The 25476-nt window shown below is 39.2% G+C and overlaps 1 protein-coding gene across 2 annotated transcripts in view; it reads left to right on the top strand.

Moving 5' to 3' along the window:
* The window catches only part of LOC136873727 (presequence protease, mitochondrial), a 111970-nt gene that overhangs the window by 7516 nt on the left and 78978 nt on the right, over positions 1-25476 (top strand). For both annotated transcript variants that reach the window (XM_067146876.2, XM_067146877.2), the window contains exon 2: positions 5717-5792. In XM_067146876.2, the coding sequence (XP_067002977.2) occupies positions 5770-5792 (23 nt within the window). In that variant the 5' untranslated portion in view covers positions 5717-5769. The remainder of the gene's footprint in view (positions 1-5716; positions 5793-25476) is intronic.

Raw genomic sequence — 25476 nt, forward strand, 5'->3', positions numbered from 1 at the left:
CCCAGTCCATTTCTATTCCATCATCTGTATCAGTGTGTCGTAAAGCAAATTGTTGAAAAATAATCTTACCTGTCAACATGTTTTGCTGTTCCATGTTACTATTTGGTGTATGCATTAATTTGAATTTGCTTTCTTAGCAGAATAGTACTTTTGCACAAAAATAAGGAGTGTGATAATATTTTTACATTTTCTCTTCATGAAGACTGTTCCAATCATCTTCCAATGTAAGTGTCTTGATGCCTCGCTCACCTTGCCCATCATCTCTGATTATTACCTCTTTTCAAATGATAATGCAAAGAACAAACCATTACAAAAGCATCTTTAACACGTGTCTTTTATGCAGTTACTGCCTAGAATACGGTCATTGGAAGGTTTTAATATAGGTTCAGTGAGCATCTGGAATCATATTTTTAATATAAAATCTGTTTTACTATACATCATTAGTGCATTCCTTTATGTTTTCACTAAGCATTAAGGATTTCAACTTTGACTTAAATTTACCTGCAGACTGTAGCCTACAGGTGGCCACAAAGTCCTGTTACCCCCTCTTTTAACCAATAGAAACCCCTAAACCTAATTAAATAAGTTGTACACCATTTCTAAGAGAGGTTTTCTTGGGAATATACAGCATTACGAATCCAAAGCATCAGTCTGTGCACCATAATTTGTATGGCAAAGGATAATACGGCGCCAAGTTCCGTGCAACATTCTTCAGAGCATTGCTGGTGTGACTTTAGTGAAAGCTTGTCTTACAGTATCTTTCAGTTCATCCGTGGTATGGTATCGGTTTTGTGAAATGATATCCTTTATGAACCCCCATAGCACATTATAACATGTGGTAAGGTCTGGGCTTCGTGGTGGCCAGGCAAGTGGAGCCGGCAGCACAGGAGAACCACGACCTATCCATCACCCTGGAAGAACTTCATTAAGATATTCGTGCACTGCGATGGCAAAATGGGCAAGTCCCCCATCTTGCTGGAACAAACATGTCTCTTTAATTCTGTGCTCCTCCAAGAGAGGAACAAACCAGTCCTGCAACATGTTCAGGTAACTGTGCTGATTCACAGCACCGTCGAAAAAGAACGCCCAAACAAGTGTCTGCTGTCCATGGCTGCCCATATCATGACATGTGGCAGGTTATTTTCCAACTCTTCATAAAAGTGTAGATTTGTGTTGCTCCAGAAGACCCCATTTCGTGCGTGAGAGCTCTTGTAAATCGCACTCTCATTGGAAAAGAGCACTTTGTCTCATTTTGGATTGTGTCGAACATCTGAAGAAGTTCATATAGATGTTGATTCCCACAGAGAATATGAAATATTTGTCCTGAATGAGTAAATTTATAATACCAATTTAATGATCCGTTATTGGACATTATAAATTTTCCAGCTAACTCTTTCTTGGTTGCCTGCATTTCGCCCCTATGTGCTAAGTTGGGCTCATCAGTTGGTATTTAGCACACCCACCAAGACGCATGGCTAGTGCATACCGTGGAGGCCACTGCATAGGCTACTTGAAGCCACCAGCAGTGCCAACGCACTGTGAGCCCAACTTAGCACATAGGGGCGAAACGCAGGCAACCAAGAATGAGTTTGCTGGAAATTTATAATGTCCAATAATGGACCATTAAATTGGTATCTGAAGAAGTTCTGCACATGCCTCCATTCTCCGGTCCATGTCAGCATCTGATAATTCCTGGATGGGCATAGGCCGATATTGGCGCAAGTCTAAGTGTTTCTTCATGTGCTTCTGCATTGTCGACCGGGATATTTGCAATTCCGCCGATCTTTTACGCGTCGACTTCTTCGGTGACCTCTCCACGGACTCCTCGACAAACTGACATGTTTCTCTTCTTGTGGAGGGTCTCCCACTTCTGTCCTTATCTTTCACACTTCCTGTGGTGAAGAGTTTCTTTTCCCATCGCAGATGCATTTGTTTTGGAGAAAGTTCTCATTGCAATTGTGCCCGAAAAACAGTATGAACATGTGCTATTGTCTTCCCAGTTTGCCCCCTCTCATGCATCCAAAAACTTGCAATAAGACATTCGATACTGTAACTGGACATATCAGCCATAGTTTAGTTCACACAATCTGAAACAGAGAACAAAACGAAGGTACATTAACATTTATAAGGGGTAACAGGATTTTGTGACCACCCTGTACGTAGTGCTATGTAAAACTGTTAATAGCTAAGAAGTGGCTCCTGTAAATAAATACCTATTTTATTTAATGTCTGACCTGGAAACTTCTTTTTGGTCATTGACAATTGTTGTTTGTTTAGTATAAATAACAGGTTAGGATTTGTAGGTGGTAAAAAAGACTGGGATCCCTTAATGGAGATTGTAGCATATATTAGGTTGCTTTCTACTTTGATAACTGCTTGCAGGGTGCCGTTGTGTAGACCTTCTGTAATATTTAAATTACTTGAAAGAATTATTATGAAGCTAATTTTCAAATTGGCCATTTTCATTTCTGATATTGTGAGGCTGTTTTTACATTTGTGGAATTTCATTTCATTATCACAATGAAAGGAACTTCTGTACACCTAAATACATCTTAACTTCTCACTTTAAAATGTGTTTAGGTCCATACCTGACTGGTCAGCATCTTAGCCTTCTGAGTTAAATTCCTGGCTGGTTCATGGGATTTTAGTTCTTAACAGTTAATTCCCTTAGTTCGGAGATTGAGTATTTGTGCTGTCCCCAGATTACTGCAAGTCGCACGCACAACACTACACTCTGCCACATTAACACAGTTTCCAATACGCAGCAAATGCTATTCACTCTCATCGGAGGGTCTGCTTGACAAGGGCTACACAAGCTTGCAATAGCCACTTGAAACTACTACTACTACTACTACTACTACTACTACTACTACTACTACTACCTCAGTGTGTTTTTTCCTTCATGGCTTAGGGCATAATGTGACATATCAATGAATTTTGTTTACCATGTGATTTGAGTTTGTGGCTGAATGTTTCCACAATAATTGAGTCAACTATTAAAACACATGGATACATACATACCTCTTCATTATTGTTTGTTATGCCTTTCAATGTTCAGTCTACAAGGCTGAATTAAATAAAACGCCTTCACAATCCTATATTTATAACTAGCTGTGTGGCCTCATTTAGTTCCGTACCTCTTACCTTCACATTGTTACAGATTGATTATTTCAAGAAGTTTGTCAAGCCCATCGTAAGATCTGCGTTGTCCCTGTCATTTTCGGGTGGCCAGTTGTACGAATCAACTTATCAGTCTGTTGGGTAGGCTATGTGGGTGAGATAGAGTGAGTGAATGATGAGAGGCAGATTGCTATGATCGTGATGGAAGGAGTGAGACCAAGGGATTGTGAGAGAGGAATATGCCATTATTTATGCAATTGTTGTCAGCACTTTTGTATTGTACTTTTATGATTTTTGGAAAACTACACACTATAGAGAATGTATGTGCAAAGTTTCAGCTTCCTAGCACATTGGGAAATTTGTGAACATCCTCAGAAAATTCTCAGCTATATGGGGAGTCTCACAGATTTTATGTATGCACCATGACTGATGATTGATAGAATCTTTAAAAAATTGTATAAGGACTTTGGAAATCTTAACTCTGGTAGGAGAGAAAACTTTATAAAGAATCTTTTGAAATAGAGGGGGACAAAAGGAAATGACCACCATATATGACAAGTTGAGTGAACTCATTGTAGACCCTAGGAGAGTGCTGGACTGAATGGTTATTTTGTAAGCCTATTCATTCCATAAGGAGATAACCTGAGGAGATTTAGGATATCTTGTTCATAAGGTTAAGGGTGCTGCATACATAACAGACCTAGAATTATTGCCAGAATGAACTTTGGGAGATAACTACAGGACTACAACATACAATGGGAGAGAGGTTAGTTCAGGAGTGAATACATTAGAACTGCTATCTCAGAGAGGTTTGCAGACTGGATGTGTATAAAAGTCTGTACTGAAAGTGTCTGTAGGACTTTGTAACCTATTCTTCAATTCTGTTGAATTATAGTATATTCATGAATGTCCCTTATACACTGGTACATTATTATGCTATGCTAGTACCGCAACATGACAAATACCATGGTTCTACTTTCCTAGCGATAAGTACCATTGTGGGTGTTGAAAAGAGAACTTATAAGCTCAAAATCAGTGCTATGAATGAAGCTAAGAACATATACAATGCTCATTAGTGTGGAAAGTGGAAATGTCAGAAAGGAGAGATGACAAACATGGAAACACAAAAGGACACATAGAACTCCACATGTTCGTAATCTGAAATCTCTACATAGATGGCTTCCTCCTCATCATCTCCAGTTATTTTACATCTATAGCTACTCATCCTCTGGAGAGCTGAGGAGTGGAATGGGGATGGGATATTCAGGGAGCCATTGTTGATGGATATCTGTCCAGCTTCTTGACATAATATGTCAAATGACAAATCACCACAGAAACACGTGATAGTGAATACATTCCTCAATGTAGGGTTGGTATCGGGAAGGTGGGCTAAATCCATACAACGTGCTGACCCCTGGTAATAACAGGCCAGGAGGAAGATTGTTGATGGATCTCTCATCTTGACCCCCTGTGTGTGGGGGACGCAGACGAAGAATTCACCCACGGTATCCCCTGCCTGTCGTATGGGCGACAAAGGGATGACCAAATTAGAACCATGAAACTACTTGTGATTAGTACCACCACGCGGGGAACACCATGGGTCGCTTTTACTTACACGTAGTACCACTATGTTAGGTACAAAATAGGTTTGTGATTAGTAGCAGACGAGAGCACGATGGCTTTTACAGTTCCTGTGATTAGTAACACTATATGAGCGACACCATGGGATGAGGGAATCCATGGTTTTGGCTTGTCTATGATTAATACCCACTATATGAGGAACAGCACGGGATAGTACGAGTCCTTGTGGTTAGTACCCTTATGTGATGAACACCATAGGTTTGTGTTGCCTGTAAATGGCGCCGCAATGTGTGAAACAGCGTAGGTCTGTAATACTTGTGCGAATTTCATTACCTGTATGTAGTACCATAATGTGTAGAATGCAGCAAGTCTACGCTACTCTTGATTAGTACCGCAACATGACAAATACCATGGTTCTACTTTCCTAGCGATAAGTACCATTGTGAGGGGCCGCTGACTTGGATTTTAGACCCCTTTCGACTACAAGTATCATCAATTCAGTATTGTGCTATAGAAGCAGTCTCTTGGTCAGTAATACTATTGTTCTGCACCAGCTTCTGTGCATATGAGGCACTGTGGGTCGGTTCCACTGATCATTTTAAATTCATATCCATCCATTCATTCTTCACCCTCACATTTTGAATTGTGGTCAGTGGATGTTTTTGGGCTTTTAATTTATTTCATTTCGTCACATTTCGTACCATTAGGGGCCAATAACCTAGATGTTAGGCCCCTTTAAACAACAATCATCTTCATCATCTCTCATCGTGCAGTGCGATCTGTAGTCCTTCTCTCCTTTTTCAGTTGCTTCCTCTTTACACCCTGACCTGTCATTGCGTTTATCCTTGTATGTACCTATCTTTGTTCCTTTATTTTATGTTGAATTATAAGGAATTCTTAAGATATTACCTCCATAGGCATTATTATAATATCTTTAAATCTTGCGAAGATAGTTCAAGAACAAGTGCAGCCAGATCTAGGAAGTGGTAAGAAAATTACTATTTCTCTTTTACAGGGAAAAAGAATGGCTGATGTAACATTGAAGAATGTTATGCAAGAGATTTGCAGATGGACGGTGTTGATTTAAAAAGGTAAGTCTAATAACTCATTTGTATAAGGATGCTGATTGTGGTTAACATAGAGATTCCTGAATAGGTTGAGATCAGGTGTGAGGAGATCCACAGTGACCTTAGCGAGATGGGGTTACATTGATGCTAAACAGATCAAGTGTGCTTGTGGGGCAGGCCATACTCTACAGCAGTGGTATTCCAAGTGTGGTATGTGGGGTCGTCTCAAGGGATACGCTTCTGTTTTCAGTTAGCAGTTCAGAAAAGAGTCAAGCCTGCTCATTTTCAATGAAATCTTGTTTAGATTGTGTTTTTGTTTACCACTGCACAGAATCCCCTTTCCGAACAATTCATTCTAATATACGGTACGCGTCAGTTTGTACCTCCTATTGACTAAGTATGTAAAAATCTTGTTTTAATTTTTTATTTCAAAATCCACCCATTGACTTTAATTTTTCAGTAGCATTGTGTATAGTACAAAAGTACTTGTTGGAGAGAGAGATATATATCTCCTCTTAATTCCACTCGTGAGAAAACCACGTTTCTTTCATCTTGCTGCTTTGCCTGAGAAGGGAACAGAAGACTCCATTGGTCGAATAACTGGGCTATCATTAAGGAATGAAAATGAAGGAGCAGTTCTCCGGTGATTGCTGATCACTCAGTCGTGGACTTCTGTAAACTTTACTCCAAAGGAGTAACAAGGTTTTCTTTGCCCAGTGATGATTATATATGATACGAGCCTCCGTGGCTCAGGTGGCAGTGCATCGGCCTCTCGCCGCTGGATATCGTGGTTCAAATTCCGGTCACTCCATGTGAGATTTGTGCTGGACAAAGCAGAGGCAGGACAGGTTTTTCTCCGGGTACTCTGGTTTTCCCTGTCGTCTTTCATTCCAGCAACACTCTCCAGTCTCATTTCATAGCATCTATCAGTCATTAATAAATTACTTTGGAAGTGGCGACCCCATTGTACTAATAACTTATATATGTTTCATTCATTACATCCTTGACCCAGTCAAAGACGTTGTAGGTTTTCATTGTTTTTCACATTACTGTTATTAATCGGGAGCAGGGTGGTGGTGTGGGTTAGCTGTTTGCTTGTCATCCCGGTGACCGTGGTTTGATTCCCAGTGTTTCTGGGGTGGGATTTTCAGTTGAAAATCCCATGGTATCAGTAAGAGCATGCGACCTTAAATCTCCGGCTGCAACTACCGGTAATTTATGCCTCAGAGCATGCAGGGAACCTGAGCAAACGGAATAAGCTGCCTAAGATTATGACGACGATTGTAGTTGATATTATTTGGTATCTAGCAACAATTATTTGTTATTTCTGGTATAATCGCAGTATACTCATACTTCGGGGGTATACCAACAAAAAAGTTGGAATACCACTGCTCTACAGTACAGTATATGATTCAATGTGTGCTGTGCCCATCATCCTTTACAGAAGGAGAACTCTTTCAAGGCACTTGATGCAGCAAAGGTTTGGTCGAAATGTGTGTACTGTGACTGAGTGTAAATGTAACTGTATATTCTAGATGTTTCTGACACAAGAATAATAATAATAATAATAATAATAATAATGGGCAATAGTCACTAACAGGTCTGTATTTAGGAATTTTGTACCCTTGGTCCTGAGAATATTTTACTCTCCCATATGCTTGTACAAGTGCGTGCCTACAGATATGTATTCAGTAAGAATAATTTAAAACATTGATATGCAAAATCATTAAAAGGTTCTTGAGAAACAAAAGAAAGCTAGAAGTCATCAAAACTACAAAATGTACAAAGAATTTGCCACAATATTGGTACCAAACTTCCAAGTCAAATTTATTACAGCAACACCACAGAATTCTACTAAGCAAATGATTTTATTCTTGCTTGTATACTAGTGAACATACTAATCACATTTTAAAAATCCACAGTAAAGTAATTTCTATTTATAATGTAGCCAGATTATTCAAGAGCTCTTGAGATTCAGACATACCCAAATTTGTTTAAACATTTGCCACCTCGGGGTCGGACCCATGTGGCCTATGCGTAAGTACGGGCCTGGTCACTAGGTTGTCAAAATGTCCATGTGCATTTTTGAAGAAAGGAAGTAGAATTCAGTAACCTTTAAATGCAAGAAAACAATAGAGAAAAGAAAAAACTTTTCCCATTCCAAAAAGCTAATGATCATGAATATGTCTTTCAATAAATGAAACTCAAATATTGCGTTATTTGTAGTCATAGCATCTTTGGTGACCAAGGCCTACAGTAACGACTAATGTGACATAACTGACGGTACACTTTCTATTTCAACACACGCTATTTATACAAATCCACAGCTGCAGCATTTTTGGCAACCAAGGCCTATGTTAATGACTAATGTGACGTCACTCCCGTGACCTTTTGCCACGTTGCTCAAATATTTGGATGACAATCATCAATGATCTGCATTTAGCGCTGTCACCTAGGTGGTGGATTCCCTATCATTGTTCACCTACCTTTTCCTAATGTTTTGAATTCTGTCTCTTGTCTTTTTAACTGATGTTCTTAAAAATTTCATTTCTACTGCTTGGATCTTACTATCTTGTCTCTTATTAGTTACCAGCGTTTCTAGTCCATATGTTGCAATTGGTATGAAATGCTGTTTATATAATGTTAATTTCGTTCTCTTGGGTACTTTGTCATCCCATAAAAGCTCTCTGACTTGATGATAAAATGTTGTACTCATTGCCGTAAGACCTATCTGTGTCGGTGCGACGTAAAGCCACTAGCAAAAAAAAAAAAAGTTGTACCTTTACTTAGTCTGTTATTAATTTCAGGGTTGATTTCATTACTTCCATTAATAATGCTACCCAGATGCTACTGTTCTCCGTCTATGTTCACTTGGTTTCTCTTTTTCTCTTTTCTACAGTGCATGTCTAAAGTTTTCCTTTTACTAATTACCATTCCAAACTCCTTCAGATTTTCATTCCAAATATCCAGTCTCCTTTGTTCTTTCTTTTCTTCCTTTCCCCAAATCACCACATCATCTGCAAATACCAAAGCATTCACTTCATCACAGTCCGGCTCCATGGCTAAATGGTTAGCGTGCTGGCCTTTGGCCACAGGGGTCCCGGGTTCGATTCCCGGTAGGGTCGGGAAATTTAACCATCGTTGGTTAATTTCGCTGGCACGAGGGCTGGGTGTATGTGTCGTCTTCATCACGACGTGCAGGTCGCCTACGGGAGTCAAATCAAAAGACCTGCACCTGGCGAGCCGAACATGTCCTCGGACACTCCTGGCACAAAAAACCATACGCCATTCCATTTAATTACTTCACAACTGATACTTTGTTTTACATGTTTTATTAACATAACTGAGCTAATTTGAGTTGTATACCACAAAAAGTATAGTTGATAATGTTTAGCTCTCAGGACTTACCTCCAGGATTTATGTTGCCGATAGCAATACCCAGGGATAATTGAATGGAAAAGACCTTCTATGGGCAGGGGAAGTTCCGTGTTACTTTAACACCTTGAGTGCCACGTGAGACCAACGTTGACTCACAGAGCTTAATGCCATTCGGGCCGCGTGAGTCCGCTGTGGACTCACATGCACTCTCCAAGTCTCAGGCCCCGTGGTGCCATACTGTCATCACACTTCACATGTAAACGTATGTTAAATGAAAGTAGGTGGCCAGTACGTCATGAATGTATTCTTGGCCTGTTCATTTGCGAGTCCGATGTGGCACCACGTAGCCTGTACGTCACTGTAATATATCAACCACAACATATAAATTATGATGACTTTTTTTTTTTTCAGATCATGTCATGTGTACAAATAACAAAAGATTGTATAGTGTTCTCATTATTCATTGTCTCATGTCAGGATCTATAGACAAATTTAAAACATAGGACATAAAATTACATGAACTTTCTAGAAAAAATATTTGTGACTTTGTCTCATTCGCCATCACACCACAAATTGGTACACTTTTTGCGTATGAATTTAAAGTATAACAAATGAGACTTTCTGAAGAAATATAATTCAAACTATGTTTCACAATCACACTACAAATGTGTGCACTTTGAAGAAACAGTCCAAACAAGAATTTTTCACAAGCTGGGCATTTGAACTATGATTGTGGAGTTTTCCTCATGGCATATTGCCTTCCTGATTCCCAATGGATCTCTTCATAACACTTATTGAATCTTCGTCTTCCCTGTCAGCCTACATCCTCCAGTCGGTGGGGTAATACCTGTTCTTCTGGTACTTGCTTATTACTCTATAACGGTATAACAACATCTGCTAAAATCTTTGTCTGTGATTCTGTTTCAGCAGGGCTGAGTAGCTCAGACGGTAGAGCGCTGGCCTTCTGATCCCAACTTGGCAGGTTCGATCCTGGCTTAGTCTGGTGGTATTTGAAGGTGCTCAAATACGTCAGCCTCGTGTCGGTAGATTTACTGGCATGTAAAAGAAGTTCTGCAAGACTACATTCCGGCACTTCAGTGTCTCCGAAAACCGCAAAAGTAGTTAGTGAGACATAAAGCCAATAACGTTATTATTATTGATTCCATTTCTTTACTCATTATATATGTATATTTCTGCATTCTGCAACTAAAATGAAGTCTCTACAGGTTGGAATAAATATAGTCAAGAGAATACATGAAATGAAATGTCGTATGGCTTTTAGTGCCGGGATATCCCAGGACGGGTTCGGCTCGCCAGGTGCAGGTCTTTCTATTTGACTCCCGTAGGCGACCTGCGTGTCGTAATGAGGATGAAATGATGATGAAGACAACACATACACCCAGCCCCCGTGCCATTGGAATTAACCAATTAAGGTTAAAATCCCCGACCCGGCCGGGAATCGAACCCGAGACCCTCTGAACCGAAGGCCAGTATGCTGACCGTACAGCCAACGAGTCGGACAAGAGAATACATATTAAAGGCATTGTTTTAGAATTTAGAAACAAAGAGGAATGCAAAGCTATGTCACGTATGATTGAAGCAAGTAATCTGCACCTGAAAGCTATCATTCCATATTCATTCATAGAACTGAGATTCATTTTTCGGAGAATGAATTGCTAGGTTATATCACAGTAGACCTTGAAGAATTAAAGAAGCGACTGGATGAGTTGGCCATGCATCTGTGAGCTTGCACCCGGGAGATAGTGGGTTCAAACCCAGAAGAAGAATTGTGACAAGATGAGGACAGCGATCATTCAGTGAACTACTTATTTGACTGGATAGGACAGGGTGGGAGTGGTGATGAGGATGTGAGGCCATCAAACTCAATTGAATTACCTTCAATTTCACCATTTCCTTTGCTGATGAATGTATTTTTGCGTAGCTATTGCTACAGCAAACAGAAGCTCACTGTTAAAATGTATACTTTGGGTTCGAACCCCATTGTCGGCAGCCCTGAACATGGTTTTCTGTTTTTTCCCATTTTCACACCAGACAAATGCTAGGGCTGTACCTTTAATTAAGACAATGGTCGCTTCCTTCCCGCTGCTAGCCCTTTCCTATTCCTTCGTAGCCATAAGTCCTATCTGTGTTAGTGCGACGTGAAGAGAAAAAAATAAAATTAAAACACATGAAATGTGTTCTATTACTATGAGATAACTTTAATAATGCAACAGTATCAGCAATAATAACAGGTATGTTGTATCTGCCTTGTCTGGAATATACGGAGTTTCTTCTTCTCCACATAGTTCAAGAATCAAAGCAGCTCATTAGCAATTCAAACATCCTAACTGGAGTATCTTCAAGGAAATGAAGAGACGAAAGTTCATTATCTCTCTCACATCCATATTGTATAGAACTGCATAAGTTGCTTATTAATGCTTTTTGATTTTATTTCATACCGGAGTCTCTCACATCATGATTGTGGAATCGGAAACAACAGAATGAAGCCTTTGAAGACACAAAAAATGATTGTCGAAAGAAATATGTAAGAGCAAGCAGAACTGAATTTGTTAGGGGCTGAGGCCTCCTCTGCAAATCATGCGACCTTGGCGTGGTGGAGTGTTGCGTGTCGCGATGAAGCAGATAGCCGAGCCGAGCCACAGGTGTGACCATATCGGATGGGTATATGTCAAGAGACCAGACTAACGAATGGTTCATCGGAAGGGGGATAGCAGCCTTTCGGAAGTTACAAGAGCGGCAGTCTAGATGATTGACTGATATGGCCTTGTAATAATACTCAACGTGGTTTAGCTGTGTTGATACTGCTACACGGCTGAAAGCAATGCAAAACTACAGCCATAACTAACTCCCGAGGACATGCATCTCTCTCTATATGAATGATGTACTGATGATGGCTTCCTCCCAGGTAAAATATTCCGGAGGTAAAATAGTCCCCCATTTGGATCTCCATATGGGAATTACACGAGAGGGGGCAATCATCAGGAAGATGGATACCGACATTCTACGAGTTGGAGCGTGGAATGTTAGAAGTTTGAATCATTGTGGTAGGTTCGAGAATCTGAAAAGGGAGATGGATAGATTAAAGTTAGATGTAGTTGGTTTAAGTGAAGTACGTTGGCAGGAAGAGCAGGATTTTTGGTCAGGCGACTACAGAATTAGCAACACAAAATCAAATGTGAAATGCAGTATTTGGTTTAATAATGAATAAGAAAACTGGACAACGGGTAAGCTGCTACGACCAGCATGGTGAAAGAATTATTGTTGTCAAGATGGACACCAAACCAAGGCCCACTACAGTAGTGCAGGTTTATATGCCTACTAGTTCAGCAGATGATGAAGAAATCAAAAGATTATATGAAGAGATAGAAGATTTAATACAATATGTAAACGGTCACGAGAATCTAGTTGTGATGGAAGACTGGAATGAAATGGTAGGTCAAGGAAGAGAATGTAATACAGTAAGAGAATTCGGATTGGGACAAAGGAATGAAAGAGGAAGTCATCTGGTTGAATTCTGCACTGATCATAATTTAGTCCTTGCCAATACTTGGTTCAAACACCACAAACGATGGCTGTATATGTGGGTGAGACCTGGAGACACTGGAAGGTATCGAATAGACTTCATTATGATTAGGCAGAGATTCAGAAACCAGGTGTTGAATTTCCAAAGCTTTACCAGGAGGGGACTACCACAACTTGTTGGTCATGAAATGCCACCTGAAATTGGAGAAATTGAAGGAATACAAGGAGGTGGGATCTAGACAAGTTGAAAGAAAAGAGTGTGAGGGTCTGTTTCAAGGAACATATTGCACAAGGACTAAATGAAGAGGCCGAAGGAAACACAATAGAGGAAGAATGGACAGTCGTGAAGAATGAGGTCTCTAGGGCTGTTGAAGAAAGATCACTTAAGAATCAATGGATAGCTCAGGAGATACTAGATCTGAGTGATGAACGATGAAAGTACAAGAATGCAAAAAAAGAAGACAAAAAGGAATACAGGTGATTAAAGAATGAAGTGGATAGAAAGTGTAGGACGGCTAAGGAAGAATGGCCGAAGGAAAAGTGCAAAAATGTTGAAGGTTTTATGGTCCTAGGAAAGGTAGATGCTGCATACAGGAAAATCAAGGAAACCTTTGAAGAAAGGAAAACTAGGTGTAGGAATAGTAAGAGCTCAGATGTAAACCACTTCTGGGGAAAGAAGACAAGGCAGGAATATATCCAACGGTTGTATCAGGGTAAGGACGTAGATGATATGTTCTGGAACAAGAAGGGGCTGTTGATGCTGATGAAATGGGGGACCCAATTTTGAGGTCAGAATTTGATGAGCCTTGAGAGACATAAATAGGAAGATGTATGAGACAGGAGAAATGCCATCCAATTTTTGGTAGAATGTTGTTATACCTTTTCCTAAGAAAGCTGGTGTAAACAAGTTTTAAATCTACCGCACCATTAGTTTATTATCTCATGCAGCATGCAAAATTTTAACACGTATTATTTACAGAAGAATGGAAAGAAAAGTTGAAACTGAGTTGGGAGAAGATCAGTTTGGCTTCAGAAGAAATGTAGCAATCGTGACTTTACTTCTGATCTTAGAGGATCGAATTAAGAAGGACAAGCCCTCATACATGGCGTTTGTAGATCTTGAAAAGGCATTCACTATTGTTGATTGGATCAAGCTACTTGAGATTCCGAAGGTGATCGGTATCACATACTGAGAACAAAGAATTATCTATAATCTGTATAAAAATCAGTTTGCAGTGATAAGAATTGAGGGCTATTAAAAAAAATGGGCAGCAATCCAGAAAGGAGTGAGGCAAGGCTGCATTTTGTCCTCCCTACTTTTCAGTATTTATATAGAACAGGCACTAAAAGAAATCAAAGAGGAATTTGGGAAGGGAACCACAATCCAATGAGAGGAAATCAAAACCCTGAGATTTGTTGATGATATTGTTATTTTATCTGAGACTGCTGAAGATCTGGAGAAATTGCTGAATGGTATGGACGAAGTCTTGGGTAAGGAGTACAAGATGAAAATAAATAAGTCCAAAACAAAAGTAAGGGAGTGCAGCCAAATGAAGTCAGGTGATGTAGGAAATATTAAATTAGGAAATGAAGTCTTAAAGGAAGTAGATGAATATTGTTGCTTGGGTAGTAAAATAACTAATGATGGCAGAAGTAAGGAGGACATAAAATGCCGACTAGCACAAGCAAAGAAGGCCTTTCTTAAGAAAAGAAATTTGCTCACTTCGAACATTGATATAGGAATAAAGCTTATCAAGCCCAGGTTGTTAGCATCTCTCACAAAAGACAACCTCCTCACCCTATGTAAATAAACACACAATGTAAGCAGAAATAATAATAATCTAAGAATCTAAAATATTGCCACTCATGCTGGGGAAGAAGAACAAAGGTGTTGCAATAAATTGCCTATCATTTGCAGATGACTTTGCCATACTTTCAGAAAGCCTTACAGATGCAGCAATGCAAGTCAATCTCCTTGAAAAGACAGCCAACATGACAGGCTTGAAAATATCTGCTGAGAAAACAAAATTTTTGACGAATATAAAAAGTGCCCCAAAGTTTTTAGTAATGGATATTGGTCAAATAGAAAAGGTAAAGAAATTCAAATATTTGGGTGAGACAATTCAAGAAAATGGTTTAGAAAAATCTGCTATAGAGGAGAGGATACAGAAGATGGAAAGAGCATACGGTATAACTAAGAATACTTACAACAAAAAGTGCTTGTCAAGAAAACTTAAAATAAAGCACTACAACACAGTAGTGAAACCAAAATGCCTTTATGCCAGCAAATGTCTCACTGAACTACAAGCTTGATAAATTAGAAATATTAGAAAGAAGAATTATAAGGAAAATATTAGGTCCTCTAAGAATTGCAGAGTTTTGGAAATTAAGAAGTAACAATGAAATTTACCAGAACGTAGAAAACATATCAGAAACAATAAGAAAGAGGAGATTGCTATTTCTTGGACACATTTACAGAATGGATGACAATAGACTAACTAAACGAATCTTCAAGTACCTTTGGGAAAAGAAATCAACTACCACCTGGATTCAAGAAGTCAAGAAAGACCTGGAAAGGAACAACATACGAGAAGAAGAATTATTGGAAAGAAATATTTTTAGGAAGAAAGTCTTACAAATGGATGGATTCCAAGGGAGGAAGGAAAAGAAAACAGGCACAAAGTGGACTGAAGACAGGAAAAAGAAACATAGTGAAACAATGAAAGAATACTGGAAGAAAAGGAAAGAACAACTAAGGAGGAACAATTGAAATTGTAATGTGGTCCTTAGAAGGCCGGAACGCAAGAAGAAGAACGTTATTGGTTTTACATCTCGCCAAGTAAATCTTATCATGATTTTTTGAAGGTGCTAAGGTGCCAGAATTTTGTCCTGAAGGAGTTCTTTTATGTGCCAGCAAATCTACCAACACATACAAGACTGATGTATTTGAGCTCCTTCAAATAGCACCAGGCAGCGTTAGGGATGAATCTCCCAAGCTACTCAGTCCAACCCACTAAAAAGACTATTATTCCAAAAATCAATTGCTTTCCATTTATAATAATATATTTTGTTTATATTTTATGCATAACTTAAGGCTCTGATATTTAGGTCAGAATTCAAAAAAGGTAAGAAAAGATATGAGACTTCCACAAAATACATCTGAATGCTGTCTTGTGAAGTATCTCACTATAGCTGTGGTGCTAGGTGATTGCAAATGATTTGGTGGGGGCTCGGCATGCTGGTAAACCGGAGTTGCTTGCCTGGCCTGCTAAGTCTGGACGAGCCTGTTATAGACCAACAATTTTTCAGAACTGTATACCTAACCATTCTTGTATAGTCAGCTATACAGCATTAAAATATAATATCTGCAATTATATTTTGCTTGATATGCTAATCTCACCCTTCTTAAAGCCTTCCATGTCCCAAATAAGAGGTGGTAACCATCTTCAGGTTTCTGTCTTCCTACCTACACAACAACCATCAAGTAGTGTTTTGCTACAAGGTCCACTTCAAAAAAGAAAAGGGCATTGAACCACTGTATGCTCGACTTTCTTCCATCATTTCAGATTTTTGGTCTAATATATTATGCAATTTTTGTTTATTGAAGCTAGGCATTGCTGTGAATATGGGTGACAGTATAGGAATATTACATTTTTTCATCCTCTTCCTTTCATCTATATCCATTTCTTCTCAGCACTCTACAGGCTTCTTTCTACTTTCCTGTTTCTTTAAGAGAGTAGGTACTGATGCTCATTTAGAAGGCTATCTTGACAAACATTCAATTTTGAGGGGACAATATTAAAAAGAAAAGTGGGAAAAACTGAGCAAGTTGGCCGTGCGGTTAGGGGTGCGCAGTTGTGATTTTGTATTTGGGACATAGTGGGTTCAAACCCCACTGTCAGCAGCTCTGAAAATGATTTTCCGTGGTTTCCCATTTTCACACCAGGCAAATACTGGGGCTGTACCTTAATTATGGCCATGGCCACTTCCTTCCCACTCCTAGCCATTACCTATCCCATCGTTGCCATAAGACCTATCTGTGCCAGTGCAACATATAACCAAATTGAAAAAAGAAGGTAGGGAAAGAGACAATACAGTGAGATAAGGTTAATGCAGGGGATTAAAGATTAGAAACACATGCCAAGTAGAGATGAAAAGGAATCTTGTCTGAAGACCTGCACTGGTAACTAAAATTAAGATTAAAAATTTATAAATCCCACCTTAGAAATAATGAAATAAAGTAATAAAAGGGAATTATTCTTATAAAGTACCAAGAATTTTGCTTTCTTTCCCCATTACTTATCTCTATTATTACTGTTATGTATATTGATTCTGATCCTCTATTATTGCTGGTATGTATATTTATTCTGATCCTATCATGGAAACCAGGATGAGAATAATGTTGCCTTTATATGATATAAACTGTTTAAACATTCTTTGGAGTGCCGAGGTGTTGGAAATTTTGTTCCACAGGAGGTGTTTTTTTTTTTTTTTTTTTTTTTTGTGTTGGTAAATCTGCTGACATAAGGCTGGCATATTGTACCACTGTAAAATACCACTAATCTAAGCCAGGATCAAGCCTGCCAATTTGAGCCCCTCAATTGGGAACCTACTCTTTGGTGATCAGGCTAGGTCGATTATTAAAAATGTGATCGATAGTGAAACCAAGGATAAAATTAATTAAAATAAATAGACCTAAACCAGATGCGAGTATTAAGGATTGGTCACCAGGGTATCCTCATACCCCACGTGCCCTATAGGGGACATAGAGCAGAGCATGTTTAAAAATTTCACACAACGTGATGAAGATCAGGTGTTGTTTGCCTGGATGTATGGCGAGCAAAGCTCGAATTCATTGCAGCACATGTAAAGTATTCCTGTGCTTGCAGAATAACAGAAATTGCATTTCTTCCATGACCTGTGAACCTACAAAGTGAAAAAATAAAATGCACCTGAAGCAAAATTGAGTGTTGAATAGGCCTATGTGTAACTTCCCTGTAAACATGTTTTAAATTTTGTCATAAGATGTTCTGTAAATGCTTTCAAAATAGAAGATTTTTCAACATAACACTTTTTTGAAAATACATCTGATGTTATGTACTGTAATGGGTGAAAATATATAAAAATAATTATTCCTCTTCTTCTATGTCCACTATAAATTATTGATCTAACCTGTGTTCTAGATCATGCACTAGAGTCTGGTGTCTGGGGAACATGTTGTACCACTGTAACTGCCATTGAAATTTTAAAAAATATATATTTTTCTTCCCTGCATCAGGAATATCTCTCTCTTTCTCATTACATAAGAAAATGTTATGAAGTACCCAAGTGGAGAGGATAAAATCTAGTCTTTAAAATCATCGTTCATGCTTAAATTAAGCTGCAATCATTCTTAATTTGCACAGTTAAATACCATGCTGATAATATTGGGTATTCTTTGATTGAAATAAGATAAAGTACAGTCACACTGGTTCTAAATTAACATACTGTAAAAGACCTGACTGAATGGAAAGGAATGATGGAATGTGGCCTTACCAAAAGTTTTCCAATGAGAGGATCATTCTTGCCCCGTAAGTAGTACATATTTTATTCCTATAAAGTTGATTACGTAGGATATAGGTTCATGTTGGATGAAATTGTCATACTCATTTTCACAACTTGGTACTTGGCTTCAGGGCTTCTACCATAAAGGTTATGAGTCATCTGATCATGCTGTGGAATGCTTGTTTTTACTTCATTGGTGACAATGAGAAATAATGTCTCATAAGAAGCCCTAATAAAACTATTGGTAAGTGGTTATTTATTTATCGTATGGCTTTTAGTGCTAGGAGTGTCCAAGGACATGCTTGGCTTGCCTGATGCAAGTCTTTGTTTGACACCCACGGGCGACGTGTCGATCTGGATATGGGATGATGATGATGATGAACGGCAAGGGTTCTGCACCAGGCTAATCACTTTCACCTATCCTATCTGACCTCCCTTGGTCAACCCTTGTTCTTTTCCGACCTGGATGGTATTAGAGTACTCAAGGCCTAGGGAGTCTTTCTTTGACCGATACCTTCATTTTTCGAAGTGTTGGATCCCTTCCATTTTTTCCCTATGATTAGTGTTATGTAGAGTTGGTTGCCTAGTTGTATTTCCTCTTAAAACAGTAATCACCACCAACACTGCTCATGGCTTAACGTTGCCATCCAAAGGATAAATCACCATGAATAGTGTCATGTGCCCTCTGTCCATATGAACACTGCAGAAGAGGTTTGGAATTGAGTCCAGGCTTTTGGCACACAGTCTAGTAATTAGAAATTGTATACCACCACCTCTCCTACCCTGCTGACCTCCATTCTGATGGTGAACATTTTTTTTTTTTTTTTTTTTCATCAATGGGACTCAAACCTGCTATCCACAGTATCAAACCATGTAGATTTAATGCCTGAACGATCATAGCCAACAAGTGGGCATACTGGCAAGCTGTGATATTTGAGAAGAGGAGAGAAATATAGGAAGTTCCAAGCACAAATTAAGTTACATTCTCTAATTCAAGATGGACAGGGAATATGCAAGGTGATTCAGAATGAATGAATGTGACAACGCTTAGCATTTGATTGCTATGGGACATTGAAGTTTGAAAATGCTTCAGATATGGTGATGGATGTGCAGTAGGGTGGGCCGAAAAAACTAGAATTCTTATTTCCAAGTCGTAATACCGCGGAAAAGTTGCGAATTGGGGAGAATAAAATGGGGTAAAAAAAAAAAAAAGAAACAAAATAGGTTCATTTCTTCCGGTCGCGCACGTGCTCTAAAGTTTGCCGAAATTCGGAAAAATGTATATTTTTACGATCATTTTATACCTTGCTTAACTTGTCAATATTTAAATGTAATAGCTCTAGTTGATTCTTACTCGAACCAATAATGATTTAGAAAAAAAGAATGGTTCAAATCGGTTAAGGTCTTCAGCTCGCGCAACAGCCGTCAAAAATCTAACAAATTCTCGAGCTCGTCATAACTCGCTCGGGTCAAAGACTCTGACGCTCAGCCCACCAACCGCTTTCGCCACTACCCCGTGCCATTGTTGTGTCAGTCTGTACTTATCCCTGGTGTTTGATGTGTGTTTCATTCGCTCTTCAGATACTATTGTGGCATTTGCATTTACTGTATTTCGATGTTTGTTTTGTGTTATGGCATTTTTATGTAACTTTGTGACTTAACAGTGGTTTACTATGGCTGTACCTCAGAAACTCATCACAAGACAGGTATTGGATTGCTCGATATTTGTTGCACCTAAAGACTTTTCATCAAACAATCTAAAGTTCAAGTTCAAGTTGTTATCCTTCTAGTAAATATAGCGATAGCGACCAAGATCAGTTTCAACAATATTTACATTTGAATACGAGCACGAGGGTTTCAGATGAGATTCAGATTCATCATCCAGAATTAAATGGCTGTCACGTGATCTCCTTTCCAATGATTTAATACGTTTCTTTGTTTCAGACACGCCTAACCCTCCAATGTTTCCTATTCCGTGTGCTCGTAATAAGTAAACAAATCTTAGCTCAATAGCAGGTATTTTGTTTGATTTTGCACACAGTTGACAGTTATATCGCATTTACATAAATCAGGGGTTCTGTTGCAAATGCAATTAACAACAATGGGGCATTTGCATGCCGTTACGTCAAAAAGCAATGAGCATTCTTGCTTAAACTCGTCAATTTCCTGCTTAAACGAATCTTCATTCTTATATCCCGAGTATATGATTTTCGAATGTTGTAATATTTATCATGCAACGCTTTTATAAGTTGCACAGTTCTCTTATCTGTAACCGTTAGGATGGATGGTTTCTGATGCTTTATTTTGTTAGCTACTGTACTGGCAACGTGTGAAAAACTGACGCTCTTATTATTAACTTGAAGCGCCAAGTGGTATCTCTCCTGTGAACAACACTGAATCACGTCCTCACCAGTAGGAAGCTTATTTGATGAAAAGTCTTTAGGTGCAGCAAATATAGGGCAATAAACTACCTGTCTTGTGGTGAGTTTCTGAGGTACAGCCATAGTATACCACCGTTAAGTCACAAAGTTACACAAAAATGTCATAACACAAAACAAACATCGAAATACAGTAGATGCAAATGCCACAATAGTAACTGGAAGAGCAAATGAAACACACATCAAACATAAAGGATAAGTGCAGACTGACACAACAATGGCACGGCGTGGTAGCGAGAGTGGTGGGTGAGCTGTGCGTCAGGGTCTTTGACCCGAGTGAGTTACGACGAGCGCGAAACTTTGTTAGATTTTTGACGGCTGTTGCGCGAGCGGAAGACCTTAACCGATTTGAACCATTCTTTTTTCTAAATCATTATCGGTTCGGGTAAGAGTCGACTAGAGCTATTACATTTAAATATTGACAAGTTAAGCAAGGTTAGAAAATTATCGTAAAAATATAAATTTTTTCTGAATTTCAGCAAACTTTAGAGCACGTGCGTGACCAGAAGAAATGAACCTATTTTGTTTCTTTTTTTACCACGTTTTATTCTCCCCAATTCACAACTTTTCCGCAGTATCACGACTTGGAAAAAAGAATTCGAGTTTTTTCGGCCCACCCTAATGTGCGTTCCACATTTGTCAAGAAACTTCCACCAGCCCAACAAGAGCATCATAACATGCATTAAACTTTTAACTCCGGCATAGAGAGAGTGGAAGCATGGCTTTAGGACGAGAACCTTGGGCGGTTGGCTCTGCCCTCTCTACAGAATACTTACCACTCTCCACTTTCTCGGTCGCATTTGTTCACGTTAAGACATGGCAGGTTGACCAAGTTTGTATACAATTCAGTCAAATATCATTGCATATATTTTAGTTATTTCCATTCATGCAAATCTTCCCTTCCCTTTAGATCCACGTTATTGTACACGACACTGACGGAGTTAAATTCTTCCCATCTTCATCTCTTTTGAAATCACGACCCAGGATGAGGGTAAGAACTTCCTTGGCAGCATGCAGTTTCTCTGACATATGGTACCAGAACACTTTGAAGCTACCTATAGAAGTGTGAACACGCTGGCAGTGAACAGGTACTAGGCGGCAGTGTGAACCTAGTGATGAACGTGAAGGTCATATTTATAACTTTAATTTCCGTGTTGATATTTGACTTATATGATAGGAATTGTTCAAAGGATGTTCCACTATTCAACACTTTATATAATCTATATCATTTATACCTTAAATAAATTATGCATTTGTTTGAACTGATGATGATTCCAAGAGAATTGAAACTAGTCTTCATTTATTAAATGTGAAGGTCACTTGAACCCTTACATCTGAACTGACTGCTGCTGACATCTGGTGTCTCTACAGGTAACTATAGGCTCTCAAAACAGCCACTAGACATCACAAAGGTCAAACTCTCCCAGCCTACTGTAGCAAAGCACAGAAATGCTGAACAACACACGACTGCTACAGCAGTTCACCGGATGTGCGGCATCACTCCTGCGTGGCTGCTTGAGCAGTCCACCAGCTACCCAGCAAGGTTATCTTCCGAGTTCTACAACAGTCCACCAAAGTGAAAAGGTTAAATTACAAGGGAGATTTGAATTGTTGACCACCAACTTGATTTCAAAACCTACATTTTTGGCTGGGCTGAGTGGTTGACCCCAACTTGGCAGGTTCAATCCTGGCTCAGTCCAGTGGTATTTGAAGGTGCTCAAATACGTCAGCCTCATGTCAGTAGATTTACTGGCACTAAAAAGAACTCCTGCATGACTAAATTCTGACACCTTGGTGTGTCTGAAAACCACCAAAGTAGTTAGTGTGACATAAAGCGAATAACATTATTCTTTTTCTTTCCTAGTGTTTAGTCCCGCATTGGTGCAGGTTCTGCTTTTAAACATGTCATCCTCCCATTCCTGCGGTCAAGGGCATCAGCTTCAGTAATGCCTACAGGATGCATATCTTCTTTGATACAGTTGAACCATCGCTTCTTGGGATGACCTTGGGATTGAGAACCTCCGCGATCAAATTGGAGGGCTTTATGTATCATTGAGTCTTCAAGGCTTCGGACGACATGATCATCTAAGTCTTGCTTCTTGTATTTTCTCTGGGATAGGTGCCACTCCCAATCGCCTTCAGACATCTTCATTCCTGACATGGTCCAGTCTTGTGAGACCCAGTGACCAACGTAAAATTGAATGCAATAAAAACTTTCCAGTCTGTCAAACACACAGCAATTACAATATAAATTATAACACTATAAACATACCTGTAAAATTTAACTAAGTCGACACTGGAAAATATGGCTTCATTCTTAACAACGTAAAATTATCATCTCCATACCATGTAGAGCCTGCTCATGCTCCTTAGTTGTAGGCCATCATTCCGATCCATAAAGTGCAATTGGTCGGACCATGGATTTGGAGACTTTTCCTTTCAGGCGGATGGGAATTTTTTTGTCATATGGTACACCAGTGACCTGATGCCACTTCAACCATGTAGCATTTACTCGTGCTCGGTTAACATAACATTATTATTACCTACATTTTTAGTGCACATGGTCAAAGACATTGTTTGAGGATACTATTTTTTTTGCTAGGGGCTTTACATAGCGCCAACACAGATAGGTCTTACAGCGACGATGGGATAGGAAAGGCCTAGGAGTTGGAAGAAAGTGGCCTTGGCCTTAATTAAGGTACAGCCCCAGCATTTTCCTGGTGTGAAAGTGGAAACCACTGAAAACCATCTTTAGGGCTGCCGACAGTGGGATTCGAACCCACTATCTCCAGGATGCATGCTCACAGCCGTGCGCCTCTACCCGCACGGTCAACTCGCCCGGTGAGGGTACTATCAAGCGTATGGTGTTCAAGACTCCTGTATCATCAAAAGAGGACCTTATTACATGAATTGATGCAGCGACTGAAATACTGAGCACACAGTCATATATCTTTGATCGTATGCACCAATCTCTGCTCCACCAATGAAGGTTCTGTAATCAAGTTGGAGGTCGATAATTTGAACCTCTTCTGTAATTTAATGCATGATATGATGCTTTTGTTAGGTCGGTGGTGGTTTCTTGACAAAGTGTGGAATGCACACCAAGCAGGCTATCCGAAGCATTATCAAGCTTTGATGTCCCACAACGCTTGAACCATACACATTCAGACATGGGTCCCACTTAAAAAAATGATTACTTTGGCATCCCGCACAACATACTAAGCGTAGTTGGAATCACCCTGTATATTAATTGGATTGATGCCTTGTGTATTGAGTGTCTGTTACCATGTCTACATCTTTCTACATTAATACATGGTGATGTTTATAAACCGGCTGGTTTTCAAAATGACCCCATTTTTGTCTGATAGCAGATTAGAAAAATGCAACTGTGTTCCTTATATGAAGAAACAGCAGATGTTGGAAATGGCCTCTATCTTCTTGTAGACACATCCTTACCTATGGCTCCGTGCATCTGGCAGTTTCCTGCAACATTTCCTCGTCTGTTCTTCTGATTTCCTTTGATTTTTTTTATACATCTTCAATTGTTTCTGGTATATTTTGATATATTTTATTCTTGAGATAAGCCCACAGGAAATAATCTGGTGTTGTTAAGTCCGGTGATCTTGGCAGCCACATATTATTCGAGATTACTCAGTCCTCAAAGAAGCTGCTGGTTTGTACTGGTCTGTGTTCATTGTATCTAAGAAGAAGAACGGAGCCACTGTTTGGTTTGCCGAGACTGCACACCAAACTTCAACCTCCTGTGTGTGTGCAAGGGTCTTGTGAATACTGTATATTATGTGTGTCCCAAATGAGGGTATTTTGAGAATTCATGTAACCAGTTGGATGGAACCAGGTTTCACCTGTAAACCATGTGATGTTTAGAATTTCTGTTTGCCGCACAGTAAAATTCAAGAACTATGTGTAGTAACGGATTTGTTTTTACTTATATGGCTCCTGGAACTCATGAATGGCAGTCACCTTGTACACCCACAGTTTCTTTACCTTGGCCGCTATTTGACATATAGAATGCTAATACCCCACCTCCCAAGACAAACAACGCAATGATTTCCTAGGAGACAGAAGCTAATGAGTCTGAACATCTGCCATGTCTGCCAAACCAGATGTGCGATGCTTGTCATACTCATTCAACAAAGACCCAATTGTTTCCAACTGTCTGTAGCCAGTATACAGTAGTGTCTGTCTCAGGTGGATTGCATACATCATACTCCTGAATGCCCTTTACAGGGCTACGATGGGTGTTGTAATTCAATTATTTTTCACTAAAAGCATGCACTGAGACAATGTGTATTGCATCACAAATGAATGTATGTTAAAATAAAAAGCTAGCTAGCAACAAGGAAAATTGGGGGAAACAATTGATGCCTAACAAAGAATAACCTGCGTATTGTTGGCAAATGTTGGTAAGTGAATCTCTCAGATATAAATTATGCACAGTAGAGTTTTCCACCTGTTCAATACTAAGATGTATTTACAATATTTACATTACATGGGACTAGTTTCAACCCTCCTCAGGGTCATCATCAGCCACATTAAAACATACACAATATTAAGCAAAATCCTAAAACATGTTTTTTAACAGTAAGAATCTTATGAATATATAAATTTCAATATGAAGTGTGGTTGAAATGTAGCAAATGAAAATGAGATATTACGTGTGATATAGGTGGAAAACTCTACTGTGCATAATTTGTGTTATTCTCAGTTCAATACGGACCAACAACATGAAATTCATAACTCTTGATGAATCTCCCAGAGTTTTGTCTGTCACCTTTAGAAAGCAG

This window comes from Anabrus simplex, chromosome 5 (genome assembly GCF_040414725.1).
Source record: "Anabrus simplex isolate iqAnaSimp1 chromosome 5, ASM4041472v1, whole genome shotgun sequence".
NCBI lineage: Eukaryota > Metazoa > Arthropoda > Insecta > Orthoptera > Tettigoniidae > Anabrus > Anabrus simplex.